Consider the following 14,100-nt stretch of genomic DNA (forward strand, 5'->3'; position numbering starts at 1 on the left):
CAAAATATGATAAGAAACTCGATTAGTAACCAGGTAGTACCAACACAATGGATATTGAATCACAACCCTAAAAATAGAAATTTAAAGTGTAATCCACCTAAAATGACATGTAAAAACATAATTACTCAATACATGATAGAATCATGACATTAAGCACTCAAACATGTCAAAGAGAGAGAGAGAGAGAGAGAGAGAGAGAGAGAGTGTGTGTGTGTGTGTGTGCACGCGCGCACATCAGATGCAAAAGTGCGCAAATTAGGACAAAGTGTAAAAACATATAATCATATGATGTTTCACAATCAAAGAAACATGATTATCCCTACGGCCATTGTATTCCATGGAATCCACAGAAACACAAGAAAATGTCTAGAAGACAAACATGATATGCAAAACACAACACAAACATGGTATAATGCACAGAAGTGAGAAACAAACATGCAAAACATGTATAATAGGCATTATACTACCAAAACCCATACATCAAACTCAACAAAATATTAACAAACCATATTCTAACATCATATTTTAAAATCTCAACAAAAACACAAAATCCAAGAAATCAAGGGCTAGAAACATGAAATACTTTGAGAAAAAGAGAGAACCCATACCTTTTCTTGAAGATTGGTGAAGGATTGATGAAGAAAATGGAGGTTTCGTGAGTGAAAATGGTGGTTTTGGAAGAGGGAGAGGCGGACAAGACAATGAAACAACACGTGATACAAGGGAAAATTGAAAAAATTTTGAAAACTGTCTTGAATTTAACCCTATTTGTGCAAAACATGTGTTTTTCGCGACTGAAATGAGTCACGAACAAGTCGCCAGGTCAAGTCTCCAAAATCCCGTGTGATAAATTTTGAAAAATTTTTCTAAGCGTTTTTTGCGACTGGAAGGTCCACTTGCTAGTAAGTCACGAAGGAAGTCGCGAAGCATTCAAAGTAAAACTCATGACTAGAGCTTCCACTCGTGAACTAGTCACCAAACTGAGTTGCGAAAATGCTAAAGACCCAGAAATTTTGAAATTTTTCTAAATCTTTTTTGCGACTGGGGAGTTGACTCGCTAGAGAGTCGCGAGAGCTTCTAAGTAAGCTTGCGACTGGGGACTGGCGATTAGAGTGACTCGTGAGAGTGAGTCGCCAAAATAGAGTTGTACAGTTTTTGAAATTTTTGAAATTTTTCAAAACAAAAATACTTTCCAAAAACAATTAAAATACTCAAAAATCTTTTTGGGTTTGATCAACATATGATTGAGTAAGTGCAACATATTTAATCAAGTACAATCACACAAATAAATAAGGCATTCATTAAATATAGACATGTGTGATGTGTGTAGGTATCAAAGATGAGATAGTCCTTAGTCTAATGTGAAGCTGCAATGATCAATTCAACCAAGACATACACAATTAGCACTTGGAAGAGTGATCCATCTCCATTATAGAAATATGCATATATTACCTCCCACAAAACTTGATTACATAACTTTGAAGGTTTTCATTTTAGCTTCTTACATTTCATATCATTTGATCATTCTTTGAACAATACATCTCATTTTGAGGTCGATGCCTGAAATTTTTGATATTTCAATTTGATGAATAAGCTTTTGGCTTTTGGGCACCATACATTTTCATATAAGTCATTTTTCTTTTTTCCTAGTCAAATACTAGTATGTGCGACGGCTTATGTAGCTCATATCTCTTTTTTTTTTAGATTTAACATTGGTTGAGCTCTTTAAGCAAAAATTAAAAATAAAAGTGTTGGAAGATATATAGGCACAAGTCTATGCAAGTCTCAAGATCAACAAAAATATTGACTAATCATTCATGACAAGTTTGAAGATCTATTTACAACAATCACATAGATGTCAAGATTTTTCCCACAATGATATGAGTGCATAGAGAACAAGCTATGCTTGTAAATGCACAAAGCCATTTGTACGAAGGTACAAGGCAAAACTTGCGTGCGGCAAAACACAATAATGCCGATCAAACTTTTTGGATTTTCTACTTTTTATGTGTTTTTAGATTTTTGACACAACAGAAAGAAAAGATTGATAAAAAAGAAACAAACACTCAAAGCAATTAATAACAGCAACCAAACAATGAAAACATGCTAGAATGGTAGAAGCATAAGCACACAACCAAACAATGTCATAATAGATAGGAAGTATTGATGCATGGACATGTTCTAATGCTTATGCATGTGTACCCTTTTTCACCCACACGACACTTGTGTTTGGGGTGATATCCCTAGAGGATTGGGTACTAGAATTGTGACTTTCAAACCTTTGAGTGAAGCTTGCCAAACAAGAAGTGATGGTATTAATCATCTTCATCACATCCCTTACATCGGGATCAACTTCTCGTTCTTTTGAGTGCATGGCAGTCCAATTCTCTTTGCCTTTTCTTTGTCCTCTTGGCCTTTGAGAGCTAACATTCTTTAATGCATTGAGCTTGTGGCAATTTGGTCTAGTGTGACCTCGAATTCCACAATGATGGCAAAAGTGTTGAGTTTGTGGTCCTTTTTGTGACTTCGGAAGAGATTTTCCTTTCGCTTTGAATTTAGACACAACTAGCCACCAATCAAGAATTGCATTAGTATATTTATTCATCATTAAACCCTACTCTTGTTATTCACTTATATAAAGTTTAGATATATTTAATAAAAGAAAAGGCAATTTATTTTGGAAATGAGGTGAGTTGTTGAATAAAGTGAGAATATTAATGCATTCTAAATGATGTTATGGATGGGTAGGGGCTGCTCAAACTTTGGTTCATCCAAAGACATCGTTATTGTATTCTAAAGTGCTATATTATGTCTATTCAAGATCACGTAAACTTTGTGAAAGTTAAATTAGTGTATAAAACACTAATGAATGTTTAGACCCTAAAATTTAACAATTTCAACAGAAGCTTATACATAAACAATATATGTGCGGAATAATGAATATAAGCTATAACCAAATAGGTAAAACACTCTAAACCGTAATTAATCACAAATATAGCAACAATTAAAAGGTAAAAAGTAAGAGAAGAGAGATGCAAACACAAAGATAACACTGGCACATGTTATCGAAGACGAAACCGAAGAACTCGGCGAAAAACCTCTCCACCGGCCTCCAAGCGGTCAAATGATCCACTAAAGAATAAAGTTAGAATACATAAATAGCAGAAGACCCTCCAGGCCTAATCTACCCAATACACCTAAGCCCTCCAAGCTTCTTGCTCCAAAAGGGTTACGCCTAACCTTGTCTTCTTTAGCTTCCCGGATCCCGTCATAAGCCCATTGCATCAACTAAGTAAATTGGTCATTTCTGAACTACTTCCCAAGCACCAAAATACCTCCTCACAAATATGAGTATGTTGTGATAAGAATTTGGCAAAATGTACCTCTCAAGGATATATCAATAGAGAGGGTGAGATTAAAGGAATTTGGAGAATCAAATGATAAAGATTATGTATAAGTCAATCTTGATTTTCTCTAGGGTTTCTCTCTCAAAATTCTCTCTAGAAACTCTCTACATTTCGTGGGTATAAGGGTATTTATAGTAGTGTATGTGAGGAATGTGAAAAGTCAGGTTTCATCCAAATAGGGCATTTTGGCGACTCAGCCTCATGACTGGAACGAGTCGCGAGCTAACTGCCTGGCTAGACTGTATATTTTTGTCCTGTAGTGCTCCAGCTTTCATGACCCTTCAGTTTCCTGCATGCTTCACACGTGTGCCACTTTGGCGACTTGTCATTCACGAGCTAGTTGCAAGACTCTTTTGATTTGCACATATCTTGAGTTTTTTGCACATATCTTGAGTTTTCTTCACACTCTCTCACACACAACTCTTACATGATTCCCACCTATATACATGATATCTAATTGTTAAAATACAAACAAATTTGACACAGAATAAAACCAACACATGGTTGATTAAATTCAACCTTACACTTTGAATTTTTATTTTTTAATAATTATGATAAAAGAATTTCAATTAATGTAATCTATTCCATGATGATTGTTCTTTATAATCACGATTTTATAATCACAAAATATTTAATATTTCGAGATTAATTCTTCCACCTTACATGAATGGAATCCACCCTTCATGTAAGAGGGTATATTGTTCCAAGAGAACTGAATAATTACTCATTTATATAAACAAATTTATTTACTCCAAAACTTAGTTGAATAAAATCATAATTGTTTTTTTTTTTTTTTGAAAACTATGAGATTTTAAAAAAAATAAAAATGTATATTCTTATTTACTAGCTTATATGACCTTTGCATTTCGTTAGTTTATTTTTGTTATTAACTTATTTATTTAATGTTATTTTTTGTCTCATCTTTAAACCAATAAGCTTAGCAGAAGATGCCAAATTTATTGGTTAATTTTCTTTTGTTATTCCAACTTTCTAGAACACAAGGAATGGGGATTGACCAAATTATGAAGGGTAGAAATACAAGTTTATTAGTTTATTATTTAAAATTTTCTAGAACATTTTTTTTTTTTTTTGGGCTTACTTTGTTATTCCTGCTTTCTAGAACATATAAAGATGGATGAGGCTGCACCACATTTTGGGGTAGACAATTCCACAACTTGTAGTTGGTCTATGACTAACAGGGAGGTGACCGTTTCCTGGTTGTCTATATATATATATATAATTGTTGGGACTTTCGTTCTCTTAATAATCACTATTTTTGAGAACTAAATTATTGACTTTGAGGTAAATCTCCCATCTACAACTATAAAGGTTAGACTATTTTGTAATGGTACTTTTGTTATGTAATGTATTATAAATCCGGTTTTAAATACTATTATTACTATATTCGTGTGTTGTTCTATTACTATTTACTCAAAAAAAAAAAATTATTTTGAAGTAAATAGTGAAAGTCTATTTGAGTTACTTTTCAACTCAAAAACAGTGATCTGCTCTTGAAAAATAATGGGAGTTACCATATTCCAGCATTGCATCTCTGCTGCATAGCTCAGTAGTTTTGATTCTTCTTATTTTTCGTTTTTTTGTTTATGGAAGAAGAAGGTAATGAACTAAGCAGTGATATCATCACATATGAAATAGAAAGTACCCAGTTGATTAATTTACTAATTTTGACTTAAGGCTTAGGCTAGGGAAAGGTAGTATTTGAAAATAATAAAGATGAGACCCTTATTTTTTTTCTAAATCATAGCATCAATTAAAATTTAATTAATGGGTCATAAAGTAATATTTATTTATTTATTAAAAGAATAAATGGTTTCCGTATTTTTGTTTACTATTCTCAGCTGGGCTGCTTCTAGATAAAAACGATAGTTGAATTTTCTGGTCAAGGTTCAACATCCTTGTCAATTATTGTTATTAAGCAACCTATTCATAATTTGTTTCTGTATTTTCTAATGATTACATGGACTAGTAGTCCAAAATTTTCCATATCTCCATTGTATGGCTACGAAGTGTAAGGGTTGCATATTCTTAATGTTCTTTCTCATTCTTATATGCATGTATTATAAGTGTGTTACAAATATATTAAGTCCAGGCCTACTGCACCAATATCTGGTTGCACCACTGTCATAGATGGAAAAACGTAGTAGCGTTAGATCTTGTTCTAAGTTAAATGCAAACTCTTAAATCCATATAAGCATTTTTTGAACTTAGAAGGAAAAACTCTTGAATCCACTGAAAATAAGAGGAAACTTTAATTTTTTTATTACTTCAATTTTATTGATAGCAAATTGTTACTTCAACCACATTTGTAGTTGTATTACACATACCAGTATTTACTTGTACTTTGGCAATACCCTAGTTATTGCTACCTACATCGAGAGGAAACTCCTATGTTACTACTGATATAGAATAATTTATTCACACTATGATAGGGCTGTTAAATTTACATGATTTAATTAATTAAGAAATGATTCAACTACATATGTACAAGTATATAGCATGCCAAAAACTTTATAGCTCAATTGAAACTTGGTATTTTAAAAAAGATGTTTGTGTTTTAAATCTGTTATCTTCCCAACTAAGGAATTATATATATATATATATATATATATATATATATATATAATTTCTAGGGACCTCTACTTCATGACCCCCTCTCTCCAGCTAATTGTTATATCTCCTGGAATTTAAATACAAGCAGTTAAGAAGTGATGGAAAATTATGTGTAAAAAAAAATACTTGAAATCAGACTATCATATACCTTATGTAGGCAATGCCCTGAATTAGTATCTTCAAACAAAAGTCGTTGTGGATTGTTTGTAGTTGGGTTAGAGTAATGTTCGGTACCATTGGGGTGAACAATGTACCTCTTCTTACATGGAAGCATGAAAATTGAAAGATGAGTTGGTATGCATATGCGACTTATCAAGCCTTGAAAGACTGTTAGTAGAAGGGAAATGAACCCTAAAAGCATCAGTTCTGTAAACAACGTCAGAAGTACATTGATTAGGGATGAACATAATCTTGTGTCTTATTTTTTTGTTCTACTTAATGCCCCATTAATCACAACTTTTCTCATACTTTTTTCCATATAAAATACCCAATGTTTAAAATAGAAAAAAATAATAATAAAAATAGTAAGACATATGGCAAGTTGTCATTGATGAAACATAAAGTAAAACACAAAAATTAAAACAAGATTTGTATCTGATCAGGATTAGCAAATTAAAAAAAAAAAAACTAGTCATGTTATGTTGAATATGCATGGTAAAATGTTAAGTCTAGCCTATGAGAGAGAGAGAGAGAGAGAGAGAGAGAGAGAGAGAGAGAGAGAGAGAGAGAGAGAGAGAGAGAGAGAGAGAGAGAGAGCACCTTCCTTTAATTTTTGTAATGCTGCATATAGTTTTTCTTGTTTTCTACCTTTCAAGAACTGAAATGAAAAGCAACAAATGTACATCAAACAGAAAACTGCTTTACAAAATTAAGAAGAAATTTTGTTTTTCGTAATCAGAGGAAAGATGATCATCAAACATACGTAGTAACTTTCGTTGTTTGCTAATCAAACACACAAAATCGCACTATTTATTTTTCTTTTTTTCCCCTAGAATTTTGACCAGCCTATGCTATGGTCTTCTACACCTGCAGTATGTGTTGCGTGGTTATGATGTGCCTCTCCGTTATATATATATATATATATATATATATATATATAATTTTTTTTCTTTCAGCTTATTCCTCAATATTCATTTAGGATTATTATTCTTTTAGAATTGAAATTGTTCCTCTTCTTTGGCATTCACGAAAAGCTACGGGTTTTGTATTATACAATTTGAAAAGGATATCAGAATAAAGGTCTATGTTTTATATTAGTAGTTAAGGGTTCTCAAAAACAAAGGATTGTGTGTACTGTGTAGTTAGGTTTTATCGGGGTTGGGGATTCAAAATATTGTTTTTATCCTTAAAGTTTTTGAGTTTCGCACTTTGTTTCTAAACTTTAATAATTTTTTTTTCTTAACTATTTAAAGAGATTTTTTCAATAATATACAGATGACAAATTGACTTTTTACAATAATATAGGGATGAAAAACATTTTAAATTGAACATTAATAAGTATAACCTTCTCAATAGTTTAAGATCGAGAAAAAAATTTTCAAAGTTTAGGAAAGAAAAATGTAATTATGCAAAGTTTAATTTAAGAATGAAAACATCATATATTTTAACCCCCCAAAAAAAAGAGCATGTTTTTATTTATTTTTTGAATCATGCATGCATTTGGCAATCAGTGATTTTTTTTTTTCTTAAAATCTGAAAGAAAAATTTTACTAGATAGCTATTTTTAAAATAATGGAAAAAAAAAAAGTTTTTGTTTAGTTGGTGCTTCAGCTCTTAATGATATATTCCAGTTCTTGACTAAACTCTCAATTGAGACGTTAATAAACCCATTCATAGATTTGACAAATGCATAACAACCGAATAAAATTTTGGTTCGAAATTCAATTGGATTATCAAAAGTGATCATGAATAAAGCAAAGTGTAAGTCCATGAAAGAAAATTTGGCTAGATACATAGTTAATGACTAGATACATAGTTACTCCACAACCATGAGCACTGTAAGAATGAAGATTCTAGAGGGTGATTCAAGAGATTTTTTTTCATACCTTTCCAAGTCGATGCAGACTGCGCTCAACGCATAAAGATATGAGAACAATAATGAAGCAGACGGAGGCAACTACCCAGGTGGGCGTATAAACTAGGGAGTCTGTGTGTTCCAATTCCATGTCTTGCTAACACAGTGGACAACATATGATAGTGTTGAACTTAAAGCATAAGAAAGATGGTTGCTCATGTTGATGTTGGGAAGCAAAGAATAGAATCTGTAAAAGCTAAAATGGAGCAGAATGTATATATATTCAACGAGTGGAAGTTAAGTTATTGGGGACCACTCTACGTAACGCACAGAATCTACCGTGTCGGAAAGGAAAACTGTTTGCCAAACCATTTGCCAAACAAGAAAACAATCTATGGGACCACCACTTTTGCTTTAGTTCTAAGTTTAGAATTATATTTTTATAAACAAGGACCAAACAATCTATTTTATTGAAAAACTCAAAATCACAAGTCCTAATCCCTAATCATAAATACAAAAACTTGTGATGAAAGAGTCCATACCCAATCCTTCAATGTTCAAACCCAAAGCCCAAACACGAAAACTTTGTAATGCAAAATCAAAAACCACAAATTCCAAACCCGGAACACGAAAACTTATAATGTAAAATCTCAAACTTGAAGCCCCAAACCTCACACCCCAAAACTTGTACGCAATGTGAAAACCCAAATACGAAAACTTATAATGAAATAGCCCAAACCTTGGGCCGCATCACACAAACCCAGAATCCAAAAATACCTATAATGTGAAACCACAAACATAAAAAATAAAAGGCACTAACGCACACTTTTAGTGTGTAGGGGTGTGCATGGGTCGGGTTGATGAGATTTTTTGATCCAATCTACCATGGTGGGTTAAAAAAAATTCAACCCAACCCATCACATAAATCCAACCCAACTCGACCCACATGGATCGGGTTGGGTCGAATTGAACCCATAGGTTGGACAAATTTTATTATTATTATTATTATTCTTTTTATTATTAAATTGAGTAAAAAAAATATAAATATAAATATATTAAAAAAAAAACTCAAAAATTAGTATCAATGTAACTCCTTAAAGGCAAACCACCCTAATGACTAAACAAAAATAGTAATTTACTAGGATTTGTATGAAGTAGTTGACTTTTATATAGGATAGGAAGAGCTGGTTATTTAAAAAATTTATTAATTATATAATATATTTTAAATATATATATATTAAATACATGGGTGGGTCGGGTTGGGTTTGATGGGTTTGAAATTTTATGACCTAAACCTAACCCAACCCGCTATTAAATTTTTTTTTGTAACCCAACCTAACCCACCAAGGCCTAAAAACCGACCCAACCCGGCATGTTGGGTTGGGTCGAGTCGGGTTGGGTCAGTTTTGGCGGGTTGGTTGTACACCCTTAAGTGTGATGGACAAATCACAAATATAAAATTCTTGTTGGGTGAGAGGAGGGTAAGGGAAATGGTTCAATTCTCTAGAGAAAACTTCATAAATATATATTTAGATTAAACTTGAGTAGAATAACACTATTAGTCCTTTTATCCACTTTTGTTACTTTCTTTGCTTATATATCTAATGGAGTAAATTTATATTACCCATCCAATTCATTCAAGTCTAACAGCAGTTACAATGCCAGTAGGGATAACCCAAATGGAGACAAAGGCAATACCACTATGAATATACACCAACCCACTTCGGCACCCCACGGTGGGGAAAGTACTAGCAACGGTAGCATTCAAAATCTGAAAAATTCAAAAGTCTCAAGCCAATCGGACTAGGGATAGGGATGTGACGTGTTAGGAGGCTCAGAGTGTCAAGCAGCAGAAAGTAAAACCAGATTAGACGATGTGATTGTAGGTAAGGAAGCCTTGAGTCAGAAAGAGGACCCACAGGGTGAGGGATCTGCACCATCCTCTATGGAAATACCAGAATCTGGAACACGGGAATTAGCTAGTTAGGTGCTTTAAAAAATGGGCTTAAGTGCATAGGAAACTAAAGACCCCTCTGAGGTCACAAGCCCATAAAAGCCCAAGAGATATGCCCAAGCATGCGAAGCCAATAGTGAGCAACTGATGGATCATGGGATTATGAAAGCCCAAACTGGAAGGGGCCGGATTAAAAAGCTTGCTAGAGAGCAAGGTCTAACCCAAGGTAAGGATTCCAAAACCCAAAGCTCAACTATAAGGTTGAAACGTCCTGGTTCTCAAGTTTTCCCAAAGGGTGAAGAAAAGGTAACTAGGAAAAAAAGATGCAATGGTCTCTTTGGAAGTCTTGGTGATGAAGATGTATCGGCGGTGCTGCGTAGGGAGCCGTGAATTCATTAGCATGGAACTACCGGGGGCTTGGGAACCCCCGGTCAGGTGGGCTGGTGCGTTCTCAAGGCCAGATGGAAAAGTTTAGAGAAGTGGTGAACTATTGTGGTTTTAAGAATTTAGGCTATATTGGGCCGGATTTTACATGGTGTAACATGCAAGAAGGAGATGGAAGGATGTATCTACGGCTTGACAGGGGGTTCGCTACAAACGATTGGATTGATAGATTCGGTGAGGTTAGAGTCCACCACTTGATTGATTCTACCTCAGATCACTGTGCTCTGTTTTTATCTGACCCCAAGACCCCTAAGCTGCCACGAGCTCGTCGATTCCATTTTGAGTCTATATGGACTAAGCGGGAGGAATGCAAGGAGATTATTGAAGCGGCTTGGTGCTCGGGGAGTGATTTGAGTACGCCAGGAGTAATCACTTCTGCTCTTTCTGTTTGTGCAGCTGATCTCAAGGCTTGGAGTTCAGCTGCTTTTGGGCAAATTCTGAAGGTTATACAGGAAAAAAAGGAAGTTGCTTAGTTCTTTAATTCAGCTTGATAGTGATGGGTCGTTAGGAGGGGAAATAAACCAAGTAAGAAAGGAAATCAATGATTTCCTAGATAGTGAGGAAACTTATTGGGGTCAACGTTCAAAAGCTCACTAGCTTCGAGAGGGAGATAAAAACACCAAGTTTTTTCATGCAAGAGCCTCGGAAAGACGTAAGTAGAATACAATCTTGGGAATCTGGGATAAGGACGGTAACTGGTGTGTGGATCAGGACAGTATCGCCAGAGCTACCATCTCCTATTTCGAAGAAATATACTCCTCCTCCCACCCGAGTCAGATAGAAAGTGTAATTGCTCCCATTCCAACCTTGGTTTCTCCTGAAATGAATTTAGAGCTCTCTAGAGCTTTCACAAAAGAAGAAGTGATTTCCTCCCTCCAGCAGTTGCACCCTTCGAAATTGCCAAGTCCTGATGGTATGTCAGCTCTCTTTTTTCAAAAGTATTGGAATGTTGTAGGTACTAATATTTCAAATATGGTTCTAAATGTTCTTAATTCTGGCATGTCTTTATCTGATATTAATAGAACCAATATTGCTCTTGTGCCAAAAACTAATAACCCCCAAAGAATGACTAATTTTAGGCCAATAAGTCTATGTAATGTGGTTTATAAGCTTGTCTCAAAAACACTAGCTAACCACCTCAAGGCTATTCTCCCTTATATCATTTCAGAAACCCAAAGTGCATTCACAGCTGATAGACTTATTACCGATAATGTCCTGGTAGCGTATGAGATAATGCATTTCTTGAAGAGAAAGAGGGGGGGGGGGGGGAGGGAATGATAGTTTTACGGCTGCAAAGCTAGACATGAGCAAAGCTTTTGACAGAGTCGAATGGGTTTTTATAGAAATAGTCATGAGGAAGATGGGCTTTTCGGAGAATTGGATCAATCTGGTGATGAAATGCATTTCCTCGGTGTCATACTCAGTTATTATTAATGGCACAACATATGGAAATATTATACCTACTAGGGGACTCAGACAGGGTGACCCACTCTTCCCGTATTTATTTCTCCTATGTGCAGAGGGATTCTCTGCTCTCATTCATGACGCGATAAGAAACAATCATCTAAGTGGCATTTCCATCTGTAGAGGAGCTCCAAAAATCACACACCTCTTCTTTGCCAATGACAGCCTACTTTTCTGTAGAGCCAATGGTGATGAGTGCAACAAACTAAAAGAAATTCTCTGTTTGTATAAGTCTACTTCGGGGCAGAAAATCAACGCTGATAAATCCTCTATCTTTTTCAGCCCAAATATGTCCCAAGCCCTCAAAGATGGGATCCTAAACATCCTGGGGCCAATGCATGATTCAAGACATTCAACGTACCTTGGCCTTCCCTCTATTATAGGTAAATCCAAGAAACTTGCCTTTGTGGAGATCAAGGAAAAGGTAGGCAAAAAACTGGCTGGGTGGAAGGGTAAATTGCTCTCAATGGGGGGAAAGGAAATTCTCATCAAAGCAGTGGCCCAAACCATTCCCACCTACACGATGAGTTGTTTCCAACTCCCAAAGAGTCTATGTGAAGACCTAGAGAAAATGATGAGGAGTTTTTGGTAGGGGCAGAAGCATCATGAGTCCAAAATGGCTTGGGTTGGTTGGAAAACAATGTGTAAGCCAAAGTCACAAGGCGGAATGGGTTTTAGAAACTTACAGGCTTTCAACCTTGCCTTGCTGGCAAAAAAGGCCTGGAGAATCCTCTCAAATCCGAGCTCCCTGGCTACCCGTATCCTTAAGGCGAAATACTTTCCCTATTGTGATATTCTTCATGCAAATTTAGGCAGCAGCCCCTCCTACACCTAAAGCAACATTTTCAACAGTCTAGAAGTTCTTCAAAGCAGAACAAGATGGAGAGTTGGAAATGGGTGTCTAATTCACATTTGGGATGACAAGTGGCTCCCAAACCCATCAACATTCAAGGTAATTTCCCCTCTCGCCCTTTTATGGACTTCCCTATGGTCTCCTCTCTCACTAACCCAACGACTAAGTGGTGGAATACTGAGATTGTCCATTCTCTCTTCTTACCATTTGAGGCTGACAGGATATTAAAAATTCCCCTAAGCCACAATCTTCCTGAGGACAAACTTATTTGGATAGGGAATAAGAAAGGTGTATTTACAGTTAAAAGTGCCTATTTTGTCGCTTCCAAGCTTCTTGATACAAGGGATGAAGGGGAATGCTTTTTTGGAGATCCAAATGCCCGGATTTGGAGGAAAATCTGGTCTCTAAAGCTTCAAGAAAAAAATTAAGATCTTCTTTTGGTGGGCTTCTATAAATGGCCTCCCTGTGCTTACAAAAATGGCTGCAAAAGGAATACAGACCTCTTGTGACTACCCAATCTGTGCTGAGGAACCTGAAAGCCTTCTTCATGCCTTAATCTCTTGTGACCTTGCACTCTCCGTATGGTCCCTCTGGCCAGATTGCCCCACTGATGTACTGTTGAATGCAAAGGACTTCAATGATCTAGTGCTCCTAATCAGCTCTAGCCCGAATGACAAACTCCTTGATCTTTTCTTTGCCATTTCCTGGTCGATTTGGTGCAACAGGAATAAACTAATCCATGGTGAGAGTGGTCTACCGCCTTTGCAAATCTGGGAAGTGGCAAAGAATTTGGTTGAGGATTACCAAGAGGCCACCTCTTTGGACTTTTCCACTAAGCAGCCCCCTCAAAGTGCCTGGGTTGCTCCCCCACTAGGTTTCTTCAAAGTTAATGTTGATGGTGCTTCTTCTTTAGATGGCATTGGCATTTTTGGTGTTGGGGTGATCATTAGGGTTGCCTTGGGTCGAGTGATAGCAGCTCTTTATAAAGCTCTGCCCATGCACTATCCTGCTGATTGGACTGAGTTTTTTGCTCTGGAACAGGGTGTTCTTTTGGCTTAAGAGATGAAGCTTCCCAAGGTAATTTTTGAGTCTGATGCTTCCCTAGTCATCACAATAGTTTCCCACGCCCTCGCTGATGGTATAATGGGTCATTTTGTTAAAGTATCCAGCTTGCAAGGTCTTCTTTCTCTTGCTGTTCTTTCCAACATGTGAAAAGGGTCTACAACAGGGCTGCCCATGAGTTAGCCCATTTCGCCAAGTGTAATCATGCCTCAAATCTTTGGAAGGGTGTTATCTTGCCATTTTTAGTTCATTTGTTTAAGTTAGGCCTTGG

General features: G+C 35.9%; 1 protein-coding gene across 1 annotated transcript; it reads left to right on the forward strand.

Moving 5' to 3' along the window:
• Nucleotides 1-13,244: 13,244 nt before the first annotated feature.
• Nucleotides 13,245-13,826, forward strand: LOC142634958 (uncharacterized). Its single transcript, XM_075809186.1, has one exon. The coding sequence runs from the start codon at nt 13,245-13,247 to the stop codon at nt 13,824-13,826; it is 582 nt and encodes a 193-aa protein (XP_075665301.1).
• The last annotated feature ends 274 nt before the right edge of the window (nt 13,827-14,100 follow it).

The sequence above is a fragment of the Castanea sativa genome, chromosome 5 (genome assembly GCF_040712315.1).
Source record: "Castanea sativa cultivar Marrone di Chiusa Pesio chromosome 5, ASM4071231v1".
Classification (NCBI taxonomy): Eukaryota; Viridiplantae; Streptophyta; class Magnoliopsida; order Fagales; family Fagaceae; genus Castanea; species Castanea sativa.

Bases quoted from the DNA above. Each gene is read 5' to 3' on its own strand.
- LOC142634958 (XM_075809186.1), top strand. From the start codon at position 13,245: ATGGCTGCAAAAGGAATACAGACCTCTTGTGACTACCCAATCTGTGCT.